The sequence below is a fragment of the Harpia harpyja genome, chromosome 2 (assembly GCF_026419915.1).
Source record: "Harpia harpyja isolate bHarHar1 chromosome 2, bHarHar1 primary haplotype, whole genome shotgun sequence".
In the NCBI taxonomy this organism is placed as follows: domain Eukaryota; kingdom Metazoa; phylum Chordata; class Aves; order Accipitriformes; family Accipitridae; genus Harpia; species Harpia harpyja.
This window is the reverse complement of record NC_068941.1, coordinates 79,979,705-80,006,170: the sequence shown is the minus strand read 5'-3', so window position 1 is coordinate 80,006,170 and position 26,466 is coordinate 79,979,705. Positions and strand designations below refer to the sequence as shown.

At 35.9% G+C, this 26,466-nt stretch overlaps 1 protein-coding gene across 2 annotated transcripts in view; it reads left to right on the top strand.

The window, feature by feature from the left end:
• The window catches only part of HTT (huntingtin), an 87,239-nt gene that overhangs the window by 24,813 nt on the left and 35,960 nt on the right, over positions 1–26,466 (top strand). For both annotated transcript variants that reach the window (XM_052780603.1, XM_052780602.1), the window contains 25 exons: positions 84–195; positions 1,593–1,733; positions 2,694–2,852; positions 2,952–3,049; positions 4,623–4,762; positions 5,590–5,653; positions 6,071–6,171; positions 7,687–7,833; positions 8,888–9,008; positions 9,223–9,299; positions 11,558–11,709; positions 12,136–12,342; positions 13,190–13,312; positions 13,998–14,125; positions 14,841–14,951; positions 15,526–15,603; positions 16,246–16,469; positions 17,060–17,138; positions 17,273–17,434; positions 18,392–18,447; positions 19,211–19,359; positions 20,006–20,142; positions 22,233–22,349; positions 24,221–24,343; positions 24,885–25,123. In XM_052780603.1, coding sequence (XP_052636563.1) covers positions 84–195; positions 1,593–1,733; positions 2,694–2,852; positions 2,952–3,049; positions 4,623–4,762; positions 5,590–5,653; positions 6,071–6,171; positions 7,687–7,833; positions 8,888–9,008; positions 9,223–9,299; positions 11,558–11,709; positions 12,136–12,342; positions 13,190–13,312; positions 13,998–14,125; positions 14,841–14,951; positions 15,526–15,603; positions 16,246–16,469; positions 17,060–17,138; positions 17,273–17,434; positions 18,392–18,447; positions 19,211–19,359; positions 20,006–20,142; positions 22,233–22,349; positions 24,221–24,343; positions 24,885–25,123 — 3,245 coding nt within the window. The remainder of the gene's footprint in view (positions 1–83; positions 196–1,592; positions 1,734–2,693; positions 2,853–2,951; positions 3,050–4,622; positions 4,763–5,589; positions 5,654–6,070; positions 6,172–7,686; positions 7,834–8,887; positions 9,009–9,222; positions 9,300–11,557; positions 11,710–12,135; positions 12,343–13,189; positions 13,313–13,997; positions 14,126–14,840; positions 14,952–15,525; positions 15,604–16,245; positions 16,470–17,059; positions 17,139–17,272; positions 17,435–18,391; positions 18,448–19,210; positions 19,360–20,005; positions 20,143–22,232; positions 22,350–24,220; positions 24,344–24,884; positions 25,124–26,466) is intronic.

Genomic DNA, 26,466 nt, shown 5'->3' with positions numbered 1-26,466 from the left:
TCTAAATCTTGTTGTGCTTAATGTTTTGTTTAAATTGAAGATTAATTTTTATCTATATAAAAATTGTGATTTGCCTTCAATAGCCCTCCAGGGTAAAGGGAGACATAGGTCACTATACTGATGGAAATTCTGCTCCTTTAGTACACTGCGTTAGACTTCTGTCAGCCTCTTTTCTACTTACTGGGGAGAAAGGTGGTAAGTTTCTTTTCAAGTTTCATTGGTTCATTGTGTGTCTCAGCGTAGAAAGTTGGAAATGTGATCAGTTTACTCTGGTTTTTAATCTCACTTTATTGGAGATTTTGGGGGGGAGGTTTCTGTGACAGTCCTGATTTAAATGGTCACACTAGAGTACAGGAAAACCTGAAAACACTTAATTTATGCCATTTTACAATGAATCCTGTTTTGAGCGATTGGGCATCTAAAGAAGCGTTATGGTAACTTAACCCATAAGTCAAATACTTAATTACATTTACAATTTGTAAATTCTTATGGGACTTAACCTGTGGGGCCATGATGGTTTGTAGATTGTATGAAGCTGTGAAGACAATCTAATACCAGCATTTCTTTTTATCAGTGTTGGGTGCCCAGTTTGTCCACGATGCATGTATCAATACCTCAGTAAGGAAACAATTTTCTGAGTTGCAGTTCATTCTGTGGAAACTCCTAAAAACAAGTTCAGAAGAATATAGTTCTTTCAAGTACTTGTCTTTAGTATTTTTACAATTCATTTTGTTTATAATGCCTAAATTGTTTTAATTAAAAGAAGATTAAAAGTATCTTTTTTAGCTTTATCGCTCACTTGTGTTTGAATTCCATGTTAATTTTTTTTGAATGTACTTCAGGTAGAGGAAGTGCCGTTGTACCCATTTGTGTTTGGGAAATAGAACTTGGTATTTTAAATGATTCAGCTGTAGTAAACCAGAGAATTGACCTAAGGTTTTCAAAGACCTAGCTGAAATCTCAAGTTGAACTTTTTTCGTCACTTTTAACATCATCTAGCATTTGCATAAGTTAGTGGGGCCATTTTTCATGTGTTTTTTCATGTGTGATGGTCAAAGAGAAGCTTTTTGACAGGAAGTGATTTTTAGAGGAGGCTGTTGGGGCTCAGAAGAGTTACTTACCTTTTCAGCATAGTAATAAAATGTCAGTAGGGATTTTCCAGAAAGCCTTTATGGCGTACACTGCTGCTTCCATTTTATTCATGGGGAGGTCCTTCAGAGGCATGTGTGTATGTGTCATTATATGTGAGTGAAGTGAGCATTTAAGATGTTTGGGTTTTTTCCCTTTTCTAAACTGTTATTTGTTCACGTACTCTGCTAATGTAGTGTTCTTGGAAAGACAGTGTAATAGCTGTATTCTCAGCAATGAAGGGAGTTGGAAGTGTGTGGGGTTATTAGTTATTTATTTTTTTCTTTTTTGAAAAAAAAAGCTGTATATAACTGCTGTCTCTGGTAAACTGGAACTACTTGTTCTGCCTTCATATTTTTTGTCCAGGCTAAGCTATTTATATCATATAGTTATTAGTTAACTTAAAAACAATTCGGGAAGCTTTTAAATACCCCCCCCCCCCTTTTTTTTTTTCTTCTCTCCAGCTTTAGTTCCTGATAGAGATGTGAGAGTCAGTGTAAAAGCCCTGGCAGTAAGTTGTGTTGGAGCAGCCGTTGCACTTCACCCTGAGTCTTTCTTCAGCAAACTGTATAAAACACCCCTTGAAGCAATGGGAGAAGAGTATGGTATGTTGCAGTTCACATATATAAGAAGGCTCCTTATAGAAAGAAGCCTTCCAGTAGCTAAAGGGGGCCTACAAGAAAGCTGGAGAGGGACTTTTTACAAGGGCATGTAGTGATAGGACAAGGGGTAATGGTTTAAAACTGAAAGAGGGTAGATTTAAATTAGATGCAAGGAAGAATCTGTTTACTGTGAGGGTGGTGAGGCACTGGAACAGGTTGCCCAGAGTGGTTGTGGATGTCCCATCTGTGGCAGTGTTCAAGGCCAGGTTTGATGGGGCTTTGAGCAGCCTGGTCTAGTGGAAGGTGTCCCTGCCTACAGCAGGGAGGTTGGAACTAGATGATCTTTAAAGGTCTCTTCCAACCCAAACCATTCTAGGATTCTATGTTATTCCATTCAGTAGTGTGTTTGGGTTTTCAAATAAATGAGGCAGCATCTATACTGAAAACTCTAAATCCAGTTTAGTATTTGCAAACAAACATTGCACCAATTGGAATGAATGTGCTGTCTGTACTAGTAGCGCATGTGGTGAGATTTTTGTTTATTTTATAAATGGTTTCTTCTAACTTATTTCAGGCCATCTTATAGATGATTTCTAAGCCATTAGCTTCATTTTTATGAATGCTACAATATGATCAGCAGGGACCTTGAGTATTCAACTGGTTTGATACTGATAGTGGCACCGGTGGAGTGTTGACCAAAGCTCTTAGATTTCCCCAGAGCATTTTGTGTACAATTGAAATAAGTCACTAGTGTTTTTATATCTGATTATTGGTCTGGAAGGTGTGAATGATCTGTAGATTGTATGCAAGGGATCTCTGAAAGGTAGAACTAAGGCAGGCATATTGTGAACAGGCTGACACTGATTGTACAATAGTTGGTACCTCCACTGAAACATTTTTAGGGATCAGTTAAGTCTAAGACTAGTATTTTTAAAATAAAGTAGTTGTAACTTATTTTCTTAGAGGAGCAGTATGTATCAGATATTCTGAACTACATTGACCATGGAGATCCCCAGATTAGAGGAGCTACTGCCATTCTGTGTGGAACAATTGTCAACTCCATTCTAACTAAATCCCGCTTTGATGTGGAAAAATGGCTAATAAATGTCAGAAGCTCAACAGGTACCAATTTATTTTAAGGGTGTCTCTTTTTTTCTCATGTAACCAAAATTTTCTTTTGTTTCATTTCTCTGATTTTTTTTTTTTTTTTTTTTTTTTAAGGAAATCTCTTTTCCTTGGTAGACTGCATACCTCTGTTACAGAAAATGCTGAAAGATGAGTCCTCTGTTACATGTAAACTGGCTTGTACAGCTGTGAGGGTAAGCAGAAGTAGTAATTTAGTTGAACCACCACAGATCACAGGAGTGTTATTCGTTGACTGGGATCCTACTATGCTCAGGTGTATAAACATGGAGCAAAAATTACTTCTTCCCCAAGAACTTTCTTGTGGAAAACTTTGCTTCAAGCACGGAAATGGAGGAACAAACAGCTAGAAAAGAATTATGTTCATTAGATTGCATAGCAGAATAATCTCATCACGATATTTCTAGTCATAAATGTACTGGTATGAGCTGTAATGTTACATTAACCAACAATAGGATGAATGCATTAGATAAAAAGGCTATCTAGCCTAAACAGGGAAGTGTGAACCTGTAACACCTGGTTATAACCTATATTTGGAGAGCAAAAATTAAATGTGAGAAATGCCAAGTAAAATAGTGATTATTTTCTGAAATAATAATTTTTAAACATGAGGGAAGTCTCAGGAAAGTAATTGTTTCAAATTGTCTGAAAGATTCATCAGGCAATTGTTAAAATAGAGATGGTATCTGAATTTGTGAGTGGAACTTAGAACTTGTGAATTTTATTTCTGTAATAAAAACTGTGGAAGGTGTTCTGTAAAAAAGCAGGGGGTGAAGAAGTGATCTTTTCCTTGAGGAATTTTCCAAAAAAGTAGAAGAACAAGGACAAATTGGAGGCTGAGGGGAATTAATTCATTGGAGAGAGGCACAGGGTGGCTAACTGTATTGCAGCTTATGGGTCAGTGAGGCAAAGCGTAGCTTTTAGTAAAATGCACATAGTTAATGTAGGGAAAGTATGATTTCATGTGCTGAGGAGGGGTCTGTGATGCAGCTGAGGGAAGGAAATCTGGTTAGTTAAATGATGCTATCTTTTTAACCTTCTGTTCCACGATCTTACTGTTTGTATATAGTGGTTTCACGTATGATTACACTTAGGATTATGGCTTTTTAGAAGAATTCACTAGAATTGTTCACTTCAGGCAACTTGTATTAGTCAATTTTGACTTTTTCTTTCTCTCAATATGTAATGTAGCCTGACTTCATACCTTTGAGCAGAAATGTTCTAAAGCACTTTGGGTTGTTAATCCCCGAACAAGAAAGTACATTTTCATGTAGCTAAGAAGGACATAGAAATGTAGAGTTCTATAACTTTTTCCAAAGATCACACATGCATATAGTTGAACAGTCATTAAAATGAAGAGGTATGACTTTTTGAAAAACTTTGGAAATCAGAACCAGGTGTCTAAAAAATACCCTGTGGAAATTAGGAGAGACTGTTTTTGAACAGATAAGAATGTAGTGCTTGTGGTGTTTAATCCCTGTGAGTTTTAGACCTTACTCTTTGGAGGATTGTCCTCTCATCTGAGCCTTGTGTTGCTTTCCAGACTTTAAATTCAGCAGCAGGTTTTAGCAGTTCAGATGGAGCTAGTGTCCTAGCCTTGCAAAGTACTTAGCTCTAGTACTTTCTCCTAGCTCTTAAGCAGTACGTTTTTTTAGTATGCTAAACAAAACAGATTTTTATGATCACTTACATACTTTGATTCAGAGAACCTCTTCTGTAATGTAACTGAAAGTTGTGTTTTCTTCTCAGCATTGCATCACGAGCTTATGTAGTAGCAGTTACAGTGAACTAGGTTTACAACTAATTGTTGACCTCCTTACGCTGAAGAATAGCTCATATTGGCTAGTAAGAACGGAACTTTTGGAAACTCTTGCAGAGGTAGATTTTCGGTAAGTGCTTATATTTTTCCATGGGTGTTGTAGCTGCAGCGCATGCTGTGTATAGGAAACTGGAACCAAAATGGAGCAGTTTCTTCTGAAACACTAGCGAGTTTCATAAAACTAAATCAGACCAATCATTCCTATAAGGAATGTTTATCAAGTTACCATTGACTTCACTACCAAGCCCAATCCTAGTAACACTGTATAGGACTTTCTAGTTCAGTGGCCTGTTTTATCAAGTCTTCTGTAAATCTGTGATTGCCGAGAGACAATATAATCTTGAAACGAACTTGGTTTTCATGTCCAGTTCTGTGTGTTTTTAAAGAAAAAGTACCTGACTTGTTCTCCATTATAGTCGGCTCTCTTCAGTTGCTCAGTTCGTTACACTGAAATGAGTATGACTTTAATTGCTTTTCTTGCATTCCCTCATTTTCTATAGGTTCTTCCAGGCTGAAAGACAAAAGATGTTTATATGAAATTTCTTTAAGTTATCCTTAGCCATACAGAATTGGACTCTTTCTGAATAGTGATATTTGGAATGTGTTACCATCTTTTCAAAACAGTCTGATTTTTCCATGTATGGGAAAAAAATACAATCACAATGTGTAAATAATGTTTTTTAACTAAAGAAAGGTAATTCTACTACTACCACTACTAGCCAGATAGGAGTTTAACAAATAGCTTACCTTTTCTAACGGTAGCAAAAAGTGTGTTTACTTCTTACATTTTCCCTGCAGTAGTGTTTTTAAAAAATAAATAAAAAAACTCTCAGAGCACTGGAGGGAGAAATAACATTTAATGTTAACTAATGTACTCTAAATTCTATTTTACTGTAGGCTAGTCAGCTTCTTGGAAGGAAAAACTGAGAGCTTGCACAGAGGTATTCATCATTATACTGGTGTAAGTAAATTATTCAATCAGTATATTGTGTTTCTGGATTAAGGTACCAGTGCAATTTCAGCACTTTGTGTTTAAATTCTATCAATGCTGGTACTTGTTTTAAGTATGTTTTGTGTAAGTAGGCTCATGTTCTGACACTTCTTACAATTGGAAAGATACTTCACTACCGAGATTCAAATATCTTAGTGTTCTCTGGTGTCTGTGTGGCTGTTGTTGTAATTTTTTTTTTAAACTTCAAAAATTTTTTTTGCATTTATGTATTTAAATAGTGTATTTAGTGTATTTGGCAATGTTAAGGTAAAGATTGTCTTACAGGCTTGTATGACAGATGAAATCTCACTTGTTAACTATCTTTTAACAATCTGGTCAAATGATGAAAATGTTCAATTAACTTTACTGTACTAACTTATTTTCTAGCTACTAAAACTTCAGGAGAGAGTGCTTAATAATGTTGTAATATGTCTGCTTGGAGATGAAGATCCGAGAGTGAGACATGTAGCTGCAGCTTCATTAGTGAGGTATATATGGGTTGGTTTTTTTTTTTAAAGGAGTTTAGAAACATATTTGCATGTTACTGCGTAGCTATAACTAAAATAATCTCTTAGTGGGGTTTTTATATTTTTGTTTAAATGAGGGATGGGACACAAATGCAGCTTTATGGTACCTGGAACGTGCATCATTCTGAATCATCAGGCAATTGTGCTTTGCTTTTTATTAGCATTACAATTACATTTAACTGTACTACATTCTGAGGGTCACTTTCAGTTTCAAGTTCTTTAAGGTAGTTTTCTGCATGCCGAAGTGGATTGTTCAGGATCCTGACAGTAGCTGATGGACTTAAAATGTTGCAGTTCTACCCAGTTGTCCTAACTTCCAGACATTGTACTTTCCACGTGGTTAAAAGTAGTGTATCTTAAAACTTTTGTGCTCACTTATTATAGTAAAGTAGCTAATCTTGCTTAAAAAGCACCTGTTTGTAACTGTAGTAGGTCACAGCAATTGCTGTCCGGATAAACGCACCAAACAGTAATGATTAGTTGATAGATTTTTTTATTAGAATTGAAGGACTTAAGTTTTATGTTTAAAGAAGTTGGGAGCATCTAATACTTAATTCCTGGAATATTTTATTGTCAGAGGAGTCTCTTTCCTAGTTTTTTCAGACTATTAATTGCTGTCCATTCCTAATAACAAATAAAGGACAATGAAACCTTAATAATTCTGCCACTTGAAAGCATTTATATTGCAGAAATGGCTCAGTGCAGAAATCTGTAACTGTTGCATTATAGTTAGTAGTAGTTGCTTTTATTCAGGGACTTGATTTTTAAATGGAGTTACTTTAACTGAGTGGTAACAAGTTGGAGTTTTTCCTGTATCTTCATGTTGACTTGGTGACAGCACACATGTTAAGGTTGGAAAAGACTTAACTGCCCAAGACAGCTGCTACAAGCTTGCAGAAGCCCCTTGAAACATCCAGTATGGGCATTTATTGGAAGTACTGACAGTGAAATTACAAAAAAGGTATACTGTAGCTTTTCACTGTTGTCTAGGTTGAAAATGTTGTTCTTCAAGAACACTGGATCTTATTGTATGTTTAAATTTTGCTGCATAGAAATTGGATGGTGAAAAATTGTCCTTTTCAGGTAGAAATTAGTTTTCAGTTGACACAGATATCCATGGGGATAATATCTGGGGAGATAGGGGAATACAGAGAGAAATACTCTAGCAAAGTGGTCGTTGTAGCTTGTAAAAGGTAGGTGTTTCTAAAACCCCACAAACCTTTTTAAACTACCTTATGTCTAGAGCAGTTCCTTTGTCCTGATTTGAGCTCCTTGGTTATAATGAAGAGCAGCTGTATAAAGATGAATTCAGCTTAACAGTATGAGTTTTAGTAACAGCTTTTATTACGATTTGATATGTGTAATTAGTGTATGCAGCTTTCTGAATTGTATATCAAATGTATTTTAAATCTACTTTAAATTGTATATTAAATAATTTCTGAATAATACTTTTCTTTTCTGACAATTATTGTTCAGGCTTGTTCCAAAGCTATTTTATAACTGTGATCAAGGACAGGCTGATCCAGTTGTGGCAGTAGCAAGAGACCAAAGCAGTGTCTACCTGAAACTACTAATGCACGAAACACAGCCTCCATCTCACTTTGCGGTGAGCACTATCACCAGGTATGTTATGTGTCTTGTCTTGCTTTAAAAAGAATGTGGACCCAAATTTCAATTTGTAATGCCTGGAATCGTAGCTAAATCCTGCAAATCCATGTGCTCATGAATTCTTTTTCCAATCTGTAGGAGCATCTGTGGTAGTTTCAGGCTCCGCAGACTCGTGTTTAAAGAATAAACTGGGGTGTGAGTTACTAGTGATGTGCTCCCACGTTGATCATAGGGAGTCATTGTTCTGTGATAAACTATCTTCTCTTCATCCTGAGGTCATCCTATTTGTCCATTAAACTGCACAAGTAGGTGCAGCTTTACAAGCTAATCGTATATATACATTATTGGTTTTTCAGGTATGTTGATCAGGTTTTATAACTCTTCACATCCTGTTATAATGATCGTGGTTGCAGAAGTCTGTACTGCCTGTATAATTTAAAAATAAATTCTAATTTTGATAGTGTGATCTTGTTGCTGTACTTTTGCTGCCAATTATACTTTCCTAAACTCTTTTGTCTTACAGACAGTATGAGTTGTATATATTTATGGGGGCTCTTTGTTTTTATCAATTTGTCATACAAGTTTTTAATTATGTACCTTTTCCATACACGATCTTCATCATGTCACTCAAGATTTATATACTGTAGTATGGAAACAATAGAACTTTGTGGACACTGTTATTTCAGATAACAAAATAGTTATGTTTCTACAGCAATAATCTTTTTACAGCAATAATCCAAAGTTTGTGAACATGCAAAAATGTTAGATGGATTTGAGCAAAAGCAAAGACTAATGTTAAATTGGTGGTGATTTCTAGAGCACTTAAGTATTCAGAGTTGGTCTACTGTTTGCTAACAAAGGGATTTGATTTATAAACTAAATTGCTGTTGCTAGTACAGAAGAAAAAATATTAAAATATAATAAGGTGGTATTTAGAGTGTTCTCAGATTTTGTATTTTATAAGCAGTCTATAAAATATGTAGTAGTAATTTAAGCCATAATAATTTTTGATTGAGTTTGTTTCTTTTTTTAAGTACATGTTTTAGTGGTATAAATATTCTTATTTCAGAATATATAGAGGTTACAATACGCTGCAAATTCCAACAGATGTCACTATGGAAAACAATCTGTCAAGGGTTATTGCAGCAATTTCCCATGCATTGACAATATCCACTACAAGAGCACTTACGGTGAGTTTTCTTAGTTGCTATAGTGGCTGACTTTTCTCTTTTTTGCTCGCTTGGTTTATTTTTAATTATTTCCTGGCTATATTTGTATCTACAGCTTTGGTACTGTGGCAATAGCAATAGTAATACATTTAATTCTCACTCTTAAGATACTTTGTTGTTGTTGCTAACTCTTCCAGTGATGAAACTGATTCAATTCTTGGTGTTAACTTTTCAGTTTGGCTGCTGTGAAGCTTTGTGTCTTCTCTCCACAACATTTCCAGTCTGCACCTGGAGTGTGGGATGGCACTGTGGGTATGTTCCCTCATCTGTTATTCAAGCTTCTGAAAGTCGTGTTTGCAAAACGGAAGTACACTTATTTAGGTATCGGAAGTCCTGGTTTAGAGGTATGCTGTTAAGCTTATCTTAGCAGTTATTTGAGAACTTTATACAGAAGGGTGTAACATCAGGTTGTCGTGATACTGTGTCAGCACATTGTCATCTCTGGAACCACAGCGTATATCACAGGGATTGGCTGCAACTGCTGTAATAGATGCTGACCATATGTATCTTTATCTAAATAAGTAATAGGAGAAAATTTTCCATACTTCCGAAAGAATGTTTATCTTCAGGATATTGTCTTGTATCTCTTTAACATCAGAACATCATCATTTTCACCTTGATCTCATGTTTATGTCGAGGAACAGTGAGTAGAGGAAGCTGGTTCATGATTGCTTTTATAACTGTAAAAGTGTCAGATGTATTTAAATTGTTCTCATTTGGCACACTGAATGGGAATAGCAAATGAGATACTTATAATACTTAAGTGTTATTTAGGTAATATATGACAGCCCCAAAGTACTTACATTCTAAAGAAACTCTTCAGAATGTAACCGTACAGTTGGTAACTCTAAAGCTTTGATCTTGCCTCTGATTATCAATGTGCTGTGCCACGTGAGCTGTAAAACTAGCTACTAAAGATGTACATGTGTGGAGCTGTTTGGTTTTTAAAGAAATTTTAAATAATTTGTGTTGATTTTCTTCATTATTGTCATTGTGTCTCTACTCTTATTTTACTCTTCTGGTATCCTGAAACTCTACTGCAAAACTTTATCTTATTTTAAAACCGAACCAAAACCCCAACAACAACAAAAAAACCAACCCTCCCTCAGCTGCTTTTCTTGTCAGCTTGCCCTTTCTGCCCTTGCTGGCCATAAGTGTGGCATGCTCTGTATATGAATTCTAAAAGATGTCTTTTGTTAAAACTGGACCTGTAGCTCAAATGAAGTAGGCTAGGATGTGAGCAGTACTTAACTGGAAGACAAAATCAATGCAGAATTGCAACAATCTGTCTTCTGATCTACCTGGCTTAAAAAAATGCCATTTTTAAGATGCATCTAATGTTCATCAGTGATGCAATGACATAGCCTTTGCCCTTTCCTCTAATTCCTTCTTTACAAATTTTTGGTCCATGTTCATACTAATTTGGATTGTAATTTTATTTTTGTGGAATGATATGAACATTTATCATTCTGGGTAATAAGAATATAATAACATGGATAACATGAGAATTTTGCCAAAATTGTTTTCTGTCTTAAGTGTTGTTGTTGTTTTTATGATTAAAACCTTTTTGGAACTGCTGCATTCCAACTCTGTACGACTCTAACTGTATGTAAACGGAACAACACTTCCATATGAAAATACGTTTTTCCAAAAAAAAAAAAAAGGAAGGCACTGTAATTACCTGTGTAGCTTTGTCAAAAGAATAGCTATACTTAGTGTAAATTTTATTTTCTGAAATTGCTCTAATTGTATTGGACCAGAATGACTACATTAGAAGTTTTGTTTTGTTTTGTTGTTTTTAAATAAATATCCTGAAAGAATCCCTTTATTTAGAGCTTCCATGAAGTCTTTTCCTGAAAGAAATTTAGTAGTATCGTGCAGGTCTTACAGCTTTGAAATGATGTGTGTAATTCACGTAGTATTCTGACAGACATTTTCTGGTGATCTCTGCCTGCTCTTTTTGAAACTTGAGTTGTGTGGGAAAATCTGATTTTAAAATTATTGTGAAGGAAAATATGGAATGCAGAAGCAAATTACAATCTTGGGTAGAGTCCACCCATAAATATAGGTGATCTGATGGATTCCAATGGTTTAATTAAATTCTTGTCACTTTAAAACAATATCTTGTTATATTGCAATACTACAGCTTATGTCTCCCATCCTTACCTTGCATATGCGTAAGACTTTTAACTGGAGATATTTCAGGACCGTACTGGTTAACAACTAAATACAGAATTCTTCTGTTTATCAGTAGATGTCACTAGCAGCTTTCATATTTGCTATTTTAAAAAAAAGTATTGGCTCTTCAAGACGACAAAGCGTTGTCAGGTCTCTGCTGCAAACTGTGTTTTTTTAAGTCCTACTTGAGTGTTAAATGTGTATTTCGGTAGTACTGTTTGGTTTGGTTTTTTTTTATATTAGCAGTCTACTTGACTGTTAGTTTTCTTAAGACTTTAAACTTAACAAAAGGGGGGAAAAAAAGTCATGACATTCCAAAATTAAACTTCCAGTGTTTCCCAGCCAAGTCCTTCAGATGAAGCTCAGAAGGGCTGTACCATCGGAATGGCTGGCATGGTCCTGTCTCTCCTTTCATCAGCATGGTTCCCGCTGGACCTCTCTGCACATCAGGATGCTTTGATTTTGACTGGAAACTTGCTTGCAGGTAAGGCAGAATAAGAAAAGTAGGATTGTCCTGATATTTTTACCATTGGCATCACAAGGCCCGTATCTCACACTATACTTAATCGCATGCAATAAAATACTTGCAAGACTGAGCAGAAGAAATGAAGAAGGAACTTCTTGCACCCAGGAGGTTTGAAAAGATACTGCCTCCAAGTTGCAAATTCCGTCTAGTTGCCAAAGGGAATGTGTAGTATGCTTAGTACAGGCCGGGTACAAATAATTAAAATTTTTTGGTGGTTGTTTAAAACTATGCACCTACTGCTGGTTTTGAAACTGTAGCTTCTCTTTTTCTATTTGAATTTCTGTTGATACAGAGATGATAACCATATATACCTCTAAAATTTTCTCATACTTAATTCCAAGTTTTTATCTTCTTTTTCTTTAAATAATGTGATTCCTATTGCAGCAAGTGCTCCCAAGTGCTTAAAGAATCCCTGGAGTGCTGAGGAAGATTCAAACCAAGGCGCTGCAAAGCAGGAGGAACCCTGGCCAGCTCTGGCAGATCGAACTCTTGTTACTTTAGTAGAACAGCTCTTTTCTCATCTGCTGAAGGTCATTAATATTTGTGCACATGTAATGGATGATGTTGCTCCTGGCCCAGCAGTAAAGGCATGTATTAAAAATAAATAAATAAAATTGTGTGACTTAAATACTGTTGTGATACAGACCTCTGCATTTTGGAGTTGATATAGGCACCTACCTAACACCTTGATAATATGACTCCACTATGCGTAAGAAAGCAAGTAATGTGAAAAGAACATGCATATCGTTCTTCCATGTAACAGGTTGTTCTTTAGTTCTGCAGTAATATTACCTTAAATTTTGAACCTTTTATTTCTGGTGGCTTTGCTTGAAATGTTAATTCAGTAAGGAGTGTATATAGTAAGTGGAGTATTGGATTGCATACTCTGGCAAACATCTGTTGACTTTTGGGTTGGTTGGCTGGCTGTAATGCATTGAACTCCTTTGGGGGCTAAAAATAACTCTTCTGTCTTTTGAATATCCTGCAAAATATTTTGACTTCTGAAACAGCTCATATGAGGTATTTTTGGGTTTGGGTTTTTGTTTTATGTTGTTTTTTTTGAGGCGTCTATATTTTGAGACTGATATAGTGACTGTAAGGCAATGTTATTAGGATTAGTAATTTCTTCATATTTTAAAAATAAAAGAATATTTTTTTTGACACTTCTTTGTCTTGAATCAAAAGAAGCTTTAGTCATTGAGTTCTAATTCCATATCATTAGCTTATGCTGAAGTTGAGAAGGAAAGTAGGGAATATATTAAACTTCTTCCTTTTCACCCAGGAAATTCATGTCTTCAACCTGAGTTGAGACATCTTAATTTAACTGACAGTCAAATAAAGGGGGGTTTAAATGGAAGATGAATATGCTTGATTTGTGTAGAAGAAGAAAAGCTACTTGTGCATACAAAATTAATGAAGTTGATTTAATTCTAGGCAGCATTACCTTCTCTCACAAACCCACCTTCTCTTAGTCCAATTCGGAGGAAGGGGAAAGAGAGGGAATCTGTCGAACAGGCATCTGTGCCCATGAGCCCTAAAAAGGGTGGTGAAGCAAGTCCAGGTAGGCACACTTACTGGTATTAACCCTCCCACCTAAGTATGGTTACAGCATAGAGAGAAGAAATAAAACCGAGTAACTTGTTTGCTGAAGTTTTAGTTCAAAAGGCTGGCAGACCTACTGTCAGAAGTTCTTTTCAGTATTGCATTGCAAGAAAGGTAGCCATGGGTGGGGGCTTCTTTACTGTTTTTTATGAAAATTAACTGTACTCTTCAGAAGCAAGATCCTTCTGAATCGTTTTCCTAGATGTTTTTCTGAATCTACTCAGCTGTTGACTAAAATTACTTCTTAATTTTTGCATGTATTTTACTTAAAAGAAGTTTGAAAGTTGCTTTGTAGCTTTTGGCAGGAGTAGCTTACATTGCTCTTGGAAACAAGATTCTGAATCTTGAAAACTTTTTGTTCTTAGTAATGAATGAAAGAAATGGGTGTCAATTCTGTTTTGTAAATTGTACTTGTGCTTCAATAATAAGCCCTCTGGCTTAATTTCTCAACTCAGAGGGCTAGTTTCTTGGAATGCTGGTTCATTTTCTAGTTGTACAGCATGTGTGTTTGCAGTTTAAAATATGCATGCAGATCGAAAAATTCATGCTGTTTAATAATTCAAATATGGTAAATTATGTTGAGTATACATGTCATGAGCACCCTAGAAAAAGTATGTTGTGCTAATCTATAATATACTTTTAAGCTACTAGGCAAACTGATACTACTGGGCCCGTTCCAACAAGTAAATCGTCTTCAGTAGGAAGCTTTTATCATCTTCCGTCATATCTGAAGTTATACGATGTCTTGAAAGCAACCCATGCTAATTACAAGGTACTCCATGATATTGTTTGATTGAATTAGAATGTGGTTAGGCAATCACTTTGTTTCTTTTGAACATGGCTCTCCTTGTATCGAGACTCACTTGTTTGCCTGTGTAAAGAGTTTATCCATGCAAACTTCCCCCCCCCCCCCCCCCCCCCCAAAACACAACCACCACTATTAAAAACAAAAACCAGCCAAACAAAAACCCCTTATAGGCATTGTCACCCTGTTGCTTGTTTCTCTGCTGTCACTAATGCTGGTACTGAATGACGTTTTGCTGGCTTGGCAATGCTGAATGGATCCCAATGTCTGTTTTCTCTGCAGTTTATTCAAGGATAGGTAAGCTTTTTGCTCATTAGTTCAGGTAATAGAAGATGCATTCCCTAGGGGCTTGGTGATCTGATTTGTACACTTCAGGGCATATATTCTTATTACACCTACTGTGTTTCTGAGAAATACATTATCCATTACTTGTCAACATCCTAGGCCTTCCCAGATGGTGTAACTTCTTCAAGCTAGAAGATCCTTCTTTTTCTTAGTCAAAATGAAGTCCTGCCTTTACAGAAATTCATAAGGGAGTCTAAGCTGTCAATGGTGTTGATTGAACTATGCTGAAATTTTAGGCAAAAGATTATTTTGTGTCAATACCCCCATCTTTCTGTAATTTTTATCTCCTTGTCAAGTAATTGTTAAGAAAAAGTGTGTTTTTACTTTTTGGGACTAGGTTACTTTGGATCTCCAGAACAGTAACGAAAAGTTTGGATGTTTCTTACGGTCTGCCTTAGATGTTCTGTCTCAAATCTTGGAACTTGCTACTCTTCAAGACATTGGAAAGGTATAAGATCTGTGTATTTTTTTTTTTTGTAGTTAAGTTGTCCAGTATCTGTGGTCCTTACTGGGAAAAAGCACATATCATTGATTTTAAAATTGGTACTGTTGAGAGAGTAGTCCTAGAAGCGTTGTGCTGCCACAAAGTTGGGTAAAGTGCTAAAGCAGATTTTCCCTGTTAAATTGCTGCTGTTGAAAACTGGAGTAATTTTTTTACTGTTTAAATTTCATGTGGAGATTTTTCTTTCCAGCAAAATGGTTTGCCTTCAGTCATTCTTACTATATTAATATGTTTAAATATATTCATATTAAATATACAAAATGACAGAAGGCATACTGCTCTCGTTCCTCTCTTGTGTCTTGGTATTTTTCCTCCTTAACTGTTGCGTTAGGCATTGTGGTATTTTAAGACTAGGAAGCAGATCTTGCATTTTTATTTCTTCACATACTTGCATGATTTCCCTTAAAGTAGTATAGCTTTACTTAGTAAAAAAAACGGTGCTGTTGTCCAGTTTTCATAGTAATGCTTTATACAATGAAGAAAAATGCAATTAGGTGCAGTTGTTTTTCTGCTTTTCTAGTGTGTAGAAGAAATTTTGGCATACCTAAAATCATGTTTCAACAGAGAACCAACAATGGCAACAGTTTGTGTACAGCAGGTAAGGAGGTAATTTTTTGTGTGTTACTGGAAGGTTAATCCTGATGTCCTGTGGTTATCAATTGGATGCTAAGACTAGCCATTCTTTTAAGGGAAGCAGTGTGAGGAAACTGTAGCCCAGGTGGAGCAAACAGCATGTTTTTATTAATTTTCATGACTTTCTGAAACTTGATACCATCTGAGTAATATAGTTTCTTCCTGAACTGCTTCCAACTCAAAGAACTATTTTAGCTAATGCTCAGAAAACATTTGTTTCCTACCTTCCCATATATGTTCTGTAGCTAGTTAACTACATCAAAAACCTGGAAAGCAAAGAACTGCCTTACTGGTGGATTTCTTGCAAGCTTCCAGTTAAACATTTGGGTTCAAGTTATCAAAACTTAATTTTGGTGGGAGGTGAGCTGTAGTAGACTATTTTGAATTGTCACATGGAAATAGCTTCAGTTGCAAAAACAATCATATCTTTTGGGGTGAGGTGTGGATTGTTTCTTTTTTCCAGCTTTTTTTCTGTCATTTTTTATTTGACTACATGATCCACAGTTTGCACTTTGACCTTTCCTTTTAAGTTCTTTGGGAGGATGAGTAATCAAGTTTTTTTTCCTGAAATATTAACTTTTTTTTTCCTTCCAATTTTCTTCTCTAGTTATTGAAAACATTGTTTGGGACAAATCTGGCTTCTCAGTACGATGGCTTGTCTTCAAACCCCAACAAAGCTCAAGGCAAAGCTCAACGCTTAGGTTCTTCCAATTTGAGACCTGGTCTCTATCATTATTGCTTCATGGCACCATATACACATTTTACACAGGCCCTTGCTGATGCTAGTCTAAGGAACATGGTTCAGGCTGAGCAGGAACACGATGCTTCAGGGTAACTTTCTTCCCTTACAATCTAATGCTAACTTGAACTAGACTCTCTTTTTATTGTTTTTCATAAATGCAAGTATCACAGGGGAGCTAAGTTACTTGAAATTACAGTACTGTGTATTATTTATTTCTTGTAGACTTAAGCAGCGTAATTTGTCTTGGTAGTGAGATCCTGAATGCAACACTGTATTGATTATAACTAATGTGTTTTCCAAATCAAAGCTTAATCATTAAAATGGATATCACTTAGATTTGGGTTTTTTAAAGCATTATAGTTTTAAATGCTTGTATTCAAAACTATTCCATTAATTTGCTAATTATAGCAAATAGTAGTCTTAAAGGAAAGGCAGAAGGATGACTAAGCAAAGACTAGAAATTCTTTCTCTACTAGATGTTTGTTGGCCACAAATCTGTGATCTGATCAAAGCGTACTGTAGGTTGTCTCTGTTGCTTTTTTGTTTTGCTAAGATTCTTGAAGCAGTCAGGTAGATAAAGAAAAGTTGGCATTGGTAAAACAATATGCATCTAAGGAGCGTGTGTTTGTCCCTTCATTTTTTTTAATGTGTATGGCTTTTTTTGGTTTTTTTGTGACAGATGGTTTGATGTGTTGCAAAAAGTTTCTACACAGCTGAAAACTAGCATTACCAGTGCAGCAAAACATCGTGCTGATAAGGTACTTCTATCTATGTACTCCTGAAAGAGCTGTACCTTAGATTTAAAACTTTTTTATTCCTTTTAAAAAGTAATTTGGTTTTGAATCAGAGACCCGTTCAGATGTTAAATTACTTTAAAATCTCTCTATTACAGAATGCTATTCACAATCACATTCGTTTATTTGAACCCCTTGTCATAAAAGCATTGAAACAATATACTACAACAACATCAGTACAGCTGCAGAGACAAGTTCTAGACTTGCTTGCTCAACTGGTTCAGCTACGAGTTAACTACTGTCTTCTGGATTCGGATCAGGTTGGTGCTTCACAATTTTGCAAATTTGTAATACAGGGATCTCACCAGCAGGCTTAATGTTTACAGCAAAAATATTTGCAACAATCCGTTCACTTTGCTATAGGTGAAAACAAAGACTTAAAGGAGGGTGAGACTCAATTCCCCCCCCCCCCCCAACCACAGAGAGCTTCAGATTTCTGGTTTTCTATCGCATATAAATTACTTCCTAAGCTCTGCAACAACTATTAAAGAACTGTTTCTCAGATTGCCTTTAGAAATAAGATGATGTGGATGATATCATCAGTGTTAAATAAAACTTCATTTAAAAATAGAAATACTTTCTATATTGAGAGTATGGACTTACATATGACTGATAGCGTCGTGGTTGACAACGATTATTTGATTTTAATAGTGGGGGTAAGCTAGTGGCAAATACAGTAGTCTGTGTGGTTGTCCATATAAGCAGTAAATTTGTAACATAAAATAAAATTTAAGTGTTTTATTTACAAGTGTTTTACTTCCAACAGTATTTTCAGGTTTATAAACTAGTATGAGTTGCAAGACGTAACTTTCCTGTAAGTTCGTACACAGATAAATCTTTTCAATGCATGAATACTTTGGATTTTATCTTGGTTTAGAGCTAAATTTTTGGCTCATTCTTAACTTCTTGACTGTAATGCCTCAAACTGTGTGTGTTACATGAGTGAGAGAGAAAGTTATACTTAAAAATATAGAGACTACAGGTAAAATGTTGTATAAATTCATGCAAAACATAAGCTCTAACATCAACAAGATTCTCAAGATCTTATGTAACTGTAAGGGAATGCTTCATAACGTATTAAAATGAACTATAGCTGATTTTCAGTTCTGTCTTTCCTTTCTCTCCTTTCAAAACACACACTTTTACAACTCTGTCAAAATTATTTCGAATGGGAATTAATGTGTCTATATCTGTTGTACACTTTATTCTCTCTTTAGGTGTTTATTGGATTTGTGCTAAAGCAGTTTGAATACATTGAAGTAGGACAGTTCAGGTATGAAATTAGCAAAGATCCTTTGAACAGCGCGGGTTTACAGCTGTCTTATTCTGAAGCATGTAGTGATTAGTTTTGCTGGTTATTTCTGCCTTACAAGAAAGGGAGAGTTACCTTCTGGGCAACGTGCTTGTTGATTTTCTGGTTCCAGTGGTAGCCCTTTCAGATGATCTAGGTTTCCTGTGGCTGAAGAAGTTGGGAAGTAGCATGGAAAAAAAAATAAATCTTAAGCTATGTTGATTTGTTTCTCCATTTGGTATTGTAAAACCATTGCTTTGGGATCTCCCCCACAAAGCTATGCTTTCAGGAATCAGCACTTTGTTGGTAGGATTCAGTTGCTGAAGGGAGAGCTACTTCTTCCTATTGTGGATTCAGTGTGAATCTGTATGTATTCTGATCACTTAGTACATTTTGTATAGTACCTAATAGATCATAAGGAACGCAGTGGAATTTTTATTGTCAGCTGTTTCTCTTTTTTCTCACACTTGAGTTTGTACAAAGAGATAAGCAGGATTTTTACTCCAATATGTGTCATGTGCATTAGATAGTATGTTATAATATTAGTAACTGTGTAATGATCAAAGATTGAAAGAAATCACTTGGAAGAAAACCCATAGTAAAGAACAGGGCACAAAAATTATAGAAATACTGTATGAAAGCAGAACAATACATTCTTAAAAAAAAAAATCTTACTGTAAAAAGATTCATTTTTATTGATCAGTTGTGCAATTCAAACTTGACGCTTTTAAATTTTTGTTTTCAGGGAGTCTGAAGCAATTATTCCTAATATCTTTTTTTTCCTGGTGTTGCTGTCTTATGAGCGGTATCATTCCAAACAGATAATTGGAATTCCTAAGATCATTCATCTGTGTGATGGTATCATGGCCAGTGGGAGGAAAGCTGTTACACATGGTAATTAAAATAAAAAAAGAAGGCACCAACACTAATATTAGTAATAGTTCAGCAATAAAAACAGTATTGAATACTAAGCTATAGAAAGCTGTAATCATACAGATTGTTCCAGAAGACACTAGCTTTTAGATTTTTAATATATGAAATAAGTCTCACTTAATTCCTTCAGGAAGGTTACTGTACCCTGCTAACACTGCTACCCCATATTTTGCATCGTACATAATAGCAACAAAGCTTTTATTTGAAACTTTATTAGGTAATAAGTTCACAACATAGCAGTACTTTAAAGGCTTTCATTTTAATTTTTAGTCCCCTTCCCTTTCTCTCCACTTTCAGCCTTTAAGTAGAAGCATATCTCTCATACTTTCCAGTGATTCTGCTGAGAAATACTTTATAAAAGTGTCTATTTTAGCGCTATGAGCAGGGGCAAATGTGTCCATAATATAAATTTTCTACTAGAAGTAAAAAGATAGACATCATTATGCATTATAAGTTTGGGGTTTGTTTTTGGTTTTTTTAGGGATGGGTAAAACATTTAATAAACTAAAGCATGGTTTACTTTTAGTAGCTGAACTGTTAGAATAAGAAAACGGTGTTCAAGAGTGACTTGTCTCATGCTAAAACAAATAAACAAATCTCATTTTAGCAATACCAGCTCTGCAACCCATCGTTCATGATCTCTTTGTGTTAAGAGGAACAAATAAAGCTGATGCTGGGAAAGAGTTGGAAACACAAAAGGAGGTGGTAGTGTCAATGCTGCTGAGACTTATTCAATACCATCAGGTAAGAGAGGAGGACAAAGCATTCCTGTTTACAGCCTATAGAAGGGTAACATTGCTCTGACTGCTAAAAATGCTTCAGGCAATATTAATGATTTTCTATATAAAACTTGAATAGCTGGACTCTGTGTGTGATCTTTCCTTGGAGAGTACGCAAAAATTTTTGGGGGTAGGGGAAAGGTTCTGCACTACAAATCAGTTTTTCAAGTCAAACAACATGTCTGTGGGATTTTGTAGTCAAGCCTAGGTAACAAAGCACTGAAAAGCTCCAGATAGGATCACGATCTTGGTTGTGTTGCACATTGAATAAACAGAAGGTTAGTAGAAGAGTTGTAATAAATTAGGATTCAAAAAACTGAAAAGAATGAGGGTAAAAGTAGAAGAGAGGACAAGATTAGAAGTAGGAAACATGCTGCATAGAGATGATTTAGGTGTTGCTGTACAATAGCAATATCTTCAAAAATATTTTAAAATACGAATTACTTGAATGAGGTAATGAAACTGGTAGTTAAACAGTTAGCACTTACTACTTTGCCCCAGACCTCATGGATCTGGAAAACATGTTTCTGCCTTGTAGGAGCGTAAGAATGACTTTCCTCGATACACTTTGTTTAAAAGAAAAACATAAAAGTAATTTTAAGAGAAGTGACATAATTGACATGGGACCTTATTGCTTATTCAGCTGCTTAACAAACTTAATGTGCTTTTCCTTTCATTGTGTTAAAATGCAGTTCTAGTGTATGCTAATGTAAGCAATGTATTTTGTGAGCATAGTTGGAAAAAAGTCAGTACATCTTGTCAAAATAATTTGTTAGAACTGCATGTTCAGATTGGGGTAATTTTGTGTATCCACATTTTCTTTTGAATTTGTGCTTTTATAATCATAAAATGACTAATATAACTATATGAAATGACATGTGTCTGTAGACACATGATGTGAAATAGTGAATAACTTTTGTTACGTAAGGTACTGCAATTGCTAGCAGATCCCCTTCTGACACACTTAACCTATTAAAGACCACCCATGCACTGCTCTTCCTACACCATCCCATTTGTTGTTCTTATTCTGTCCTGTTCTCCTGGTGCAATATGTATAAACTAACCCCTGGGCAGTTCTGTTGTTCCCTGGCTGTGGCTGCAATGTTCCACAGTGGTGTCCCTGTACCTTGAGAGGCTCTAAGAGCTGCAACCTTTAACTTTTTTCTGTTACAATTGTAGCTGCCATCCATGGAGCTCCAGAGTTCGAGTCATTCAGCCCAGAATTGCTCCTATCTCCTCTCTTGTGAGAAAGGCTTTTGGGGAAAGAAGTCATCTAGTGATCACGTTTTCTTTTTTTCTTTTTTTTAATTGGCTGCATTTCTGACTTTGAACTACTTGGAGCACTTGTAAAAGAAATTCATCTAACTGGTTTTCTTCTGTCCTGCTTCCCAGTCCATATATTAACATTCCTGCTTGCTGTGTTTTTGGCCTGTCTGTCCTTGAAAGTGTGGTCTCCATAACCCTCAAACCGATAACACATTCAGCTACTAGAAGTGATCCTTGCTGGTGCTGGTGGTGTGTTCCATTATATGCTGTCCTATAAACTTTTATATAAAAGTGGCGTATCTCAGGTGAATGAGCTCCATAAAAATGTCTGTTTTGTTTCCTTGACCAAATCTAAACTTTATTTGAGCTAGAGTAAAGAAAGAGTATACATGTGGGAAATTACTCTTTTCTTTCCTCCCCTCTTTGTTGAGTATGCGATGTGGCATTTAGATTTACTATCCTTTTTCCAGCTGTTTGAGTAGTCTTTTGACAAATGCCACTTAGAGAGGACCAAGAAAGCATTTCTTTTTTTCTAGTTTACAAAAGTAACCGGAAAATTCTTTAAAAATAAAAAGAAAGTCATAACTAAGAACAAGCTTTTAACCTGGAAATGGGGTTTTAAAAACGTGTGATTTCTCATGTGGATTTTCTCTTTTGTTTTTTTGTTTTTTTTTTTTTTCTTCTTTTTGGCAGTGGATGAAACAGTAAATATTTTTCCCACTACGGTATTACTTAAATGATTCCTGTTAGTGTGGGTGTTTACTTGCGTTCTTTTGGACTTTTCCTCAGGTGCTAGAAATGTTCATCTTAGTATTGCAACAGTGTCATAAAGAAAATGAAGACAAATGGAAAAGATTGTCTCGGCAAATAGCTGACATTATTCTCCCAATGCTTGCAAAACAACAGGTTATTATATGATTATTTTTTTAATCTATAAACGTCTAAAATAATTGTTAAAATGTATGTATCAATAATGGCTTTAGGTATTTGATTATTTTATTTTTTTATATATGAAGACAGATTTTCTTGAAAGTGTGGTTGCCATATCTAAAAAAACAATTACTGCAAGGTAAACTAAGTCTTTGAAGTGATGAAGGTCATATTTAAATGCATGAAGTATGTGCAGTATCTTCGAGGCTGTTTCCAGAGGAAGCTCATTCTACTTCTCTTATATACATGATTATATCAGAGCACTTATTAAATGGTGTGAAGATTCTCCCATGTTTATAGAATGTCAAAATTATTTTTTTTGTAACTGCAGTTGGTCTAATTGCATTTTTTTTTTCTTAGGAGAATGAAGACATAGTCTGAAACTGCATTAATAAATCACAGAATCATGGAATAGTTGAGGTTGAAACGGACCTCTAGATATTGTCTTCCCCTCAAAGCAGGGCGTACTGGAGCAGGTTGCTTAGGACCATGTCCAGTCAAGTTTTGACAGTCTCTAAGGATGAAGCCTCCATAACCTCTCTGGGCAACCTCTTCCAGTGTCTGAGCATCCTCACAGGCAGAAAACAAATAAATAAAACCCGTATATAAATGGAATTTCCTGAATTTCAACTTGTGCCTATTGCCTTTCATCCTGGTACTAGATACCATTGAAGAGATTCTGGGTCTTCTTCTGTAGTTCTGTTGTCTCTTCCAACTGCTTCCCCTGGTCAGATACTTGTACACATTGATAAAGATCCCCATGAGCCTTCTCCAGGTGGGACAATCTCAGCTGCCCCTTGTATGACAGATGCTCCAAGCCTGTAACCATCTGTGTGGCTTTCTGCTGGACTCCCTGCAGTGTGAGCATGTCTCTTTCACTGGACTGCACACTGGGGATGGAGAGTAGGCCCTCTGTATCTGGGAAGAAAAGACAACTCCTTTCAGGAGAAAGTTCGGGGTTTTTTGTTTTGGTTTTTTTTTTCAGTGCTGCTCCCTAAGAAACAGAGGACTTGACTTTGATACAGCTTTCCTGGAATTAGAAACACCTACTTCAAGGATAATAAGTAAAACTAGTGAATTTGTGCCCTTAATGTTCTTTACTCCATGATGGCAGATCCCCACTCCCAGGAGGAGATCTCATGGTTGGGGAGAGTTGGCAGTTATTGTGGATCAGACAACAGTTTTTGAGCAAAGCTAAAATGCTGGCAAATTGAAATTGTCTTTGTTTTGTATGAATCTGTGCACGTGCTCAACTATCAAATTATTTAGGCAAGATAGTCATCCAGATTTCAAGTCTAGTCCTTTGCTTTTTGCAGTAGATTGTTTGTTTTATAATTTATCTAAAAAACTGATCAAGTAAGTTGTCCTACCTCTGTTGCAGCAGTGTAATACCATTGTACCTCCTCACTTTTCTGATGATTAGGATTTTTTTTTTTTTTTTTTCCCTAGTTACCAGCTTAAGTTTATTCACGACCAGCTTTGTTCTCTATAAATATGCCTGGTAGGATGTGCAGGGAGGAGAAAAGTTTTTAAATTTTATGACAAGTCAGTCTTTTGGTCTCATTCTGAATATGGCATATTTTTCCTAATAAAATAGGTGGTATGTATATTGAATTTCATTTGATAGATTTTTGTCTGTGTTCTCAAAACTCCTGTGTAGGAAGGCCTGCAATGAAGCTTTAATTTACCTTTCATAGCTTTTGGTTGCTCTAAATTTTGTACTGTAAAGGACAGCTTTATTACACACAGGTTGTCACAGAAATGTTTAAAACATGAAATGGTAATTTTTGTGTTGCAATTACCTTTAGTGGATAGTTACAAATTAGTTTTGTGTTTTTCTCTTACAGATGCATATAGACTCTCATGATGCTTTGGGAGTATTGAACACTTTGTTTGAAATTTTGGCTCCTTCATCCCTTCGCCCTGTGGACATGCTTTTAAGGAGTATGTTTGTTACTCCTAAAACAATGGTAAGCAGTTCTTTCCAGAGAAGAGAGAATCTGGTGTCTTTCATGCAAAACAAAAGAGCATGTGTTTCTTTTTCTTAATTTGCCACTTGGTGATGAAGTACCTGCAGAAGATTTTAGGAAGGAGTTGGTTAGAACTAATATTATTTACCAACTGGGAGCACTTTATATAGGAATGTTCTGCTTATGGATTACTTGCCTTTATTTTGTATTTTGAGGATCAGGAATGTAGAGAAACGTACTGTTACAGTAAATTCTAGAATGCAGTTTAATAGGCAAATCACACTTCTGTTATGCAAGTATTAGTACCGTTTTTATAGTTGAGAGATTGTTTAACTTCAGAGGTATTCAACACGGCATAGGAATGTATTCCAAAAAACTAACAATTTCATTAACTGTTGTATAAAAACCAGGCTCTTTTGAGAATGGAGCAAGCAGGAAATAAATTTTACGTTCACATCTTCCAAAATGCTATTCTTGTGGTAACTGTCAAGCTTATATTCACTCTGTTTAACAATCTTCTGCATTTTTGTGTTTGTTTTAGGCATCAGTGAGCACTGTCCAGCTATGGATTTCTGGAATTTTAGCTATCCTTAGAGTTCTGATTTCACAGTCAACAGAAGATATCGTTCTATCCCGTATACAAGAGCTTTCTTTCTCACCATATTTGATTTCATGTCAAGCAATTAGCAGACTGAGACGTGGAGAAAATAACTTATCTGCACCAGAGGATCGCACTGAGGTTAAACAGGCTAAATATCTGCCTGAAGAGACATTTTCTAGGTATGTTGTCTCTTGAATAACTTGGGAGAAAGATTTAAGGTTTCTGAGAAATCACATGTATATTGTGCAATATATACACATGTATAGAACTGTTATCTGATAGGAATAAAGTCTGTTAATTACTTGATATGGGAGGAGTGTGTGGGGAGAAAGGAATAATGAAGTGAACAGTAGAGGGAAGAGATGAGCAATTTGTATTAGGGACTTTGGACTGTTTTGATACCTTTTGATACCTACCAAGTGAGGGACCTAATGGAGCTGTTAAAATGGGTGAATCCTGGACTTACTATAATCAGATCCAAAAACTTAATTGTTTAACCCTTTCCTTCTTCCCTGTGTGGGGACTGAAAGATGAGTCATCCTGTTAGTAGAAGGCCAGGTTCTGTACTAGAATCTTGGCAGCAGATGGATTCAAATCTATTAAGTTAGTCCTGCTCTTTACTTCCTATTTTTAAAGAGCTGGCATTATCCAGTTAGCTTCCCATGCTGATATCCTCAGAGAGTGACGAACTTCAGGCAAAAGAAGTGTGGAGAGATGGCAGCGGTATTATGTGGACATAATGTTTGTCATTAAGGCATTATGTTTTAATGTGGTGGGAAGCATTTGAAATAGCTATTTGTTTAAGGAAATAAGAACTTTTTAATCAAGTGTGGAACTTCAGATAGAAATAAAGTGCTGTTTCTTATCATTCAGCTCACTGTGAGGGTGATGGGTAAAGGGAAAAGGGGCTTCTGGAGTCCCTTAATGTGACCTTATGTCCAACACGAATGACTTGAGGAACGATTACGGCCAGGAGCAAGGATGGCTTTCCTCAAATGCTCTTTTTTGGTGTTTCTTTTGATTTATTTCCCTCCCCCTCCTGCCCCCTGGCTGGAGGTTTGATATGGAACCTCTGTGATAGAGTGTGGATAGATGAGGCTGTAAGCAGCTGAATGACTGTGACTTGCTGACTTTACCCCTCCTCAGCTGAGCTGCGATAACTGTCATGGTGTAGTTTTAGCTCATTGCAAATCACTATAAAGACACCATAGCGTTGTGAATGTTTGCTGTGTAAGTGAGGTAGGCAGGTGTATGGATGCTGTCATGACTTTAGCTGATAAGTAGATAACCCGGATCCAATATGTAATTATTGAAGCGCTTGTGATCATCTCTCCATACCTATAGCATCATATTTGTTTTAGGTCAACCTGTTCTGTAGCATTTAATTTAGCATCCTATTTAGAATGAATGGACAAGGACTTCATATTTTATTTTTCAAACTTACTGAGTTTTGTGGGCAAACCTCATCTTATTCTGAAAGATGTTGCACTGATAGTTTTTCCTGTTGATTGTATACGTGGTT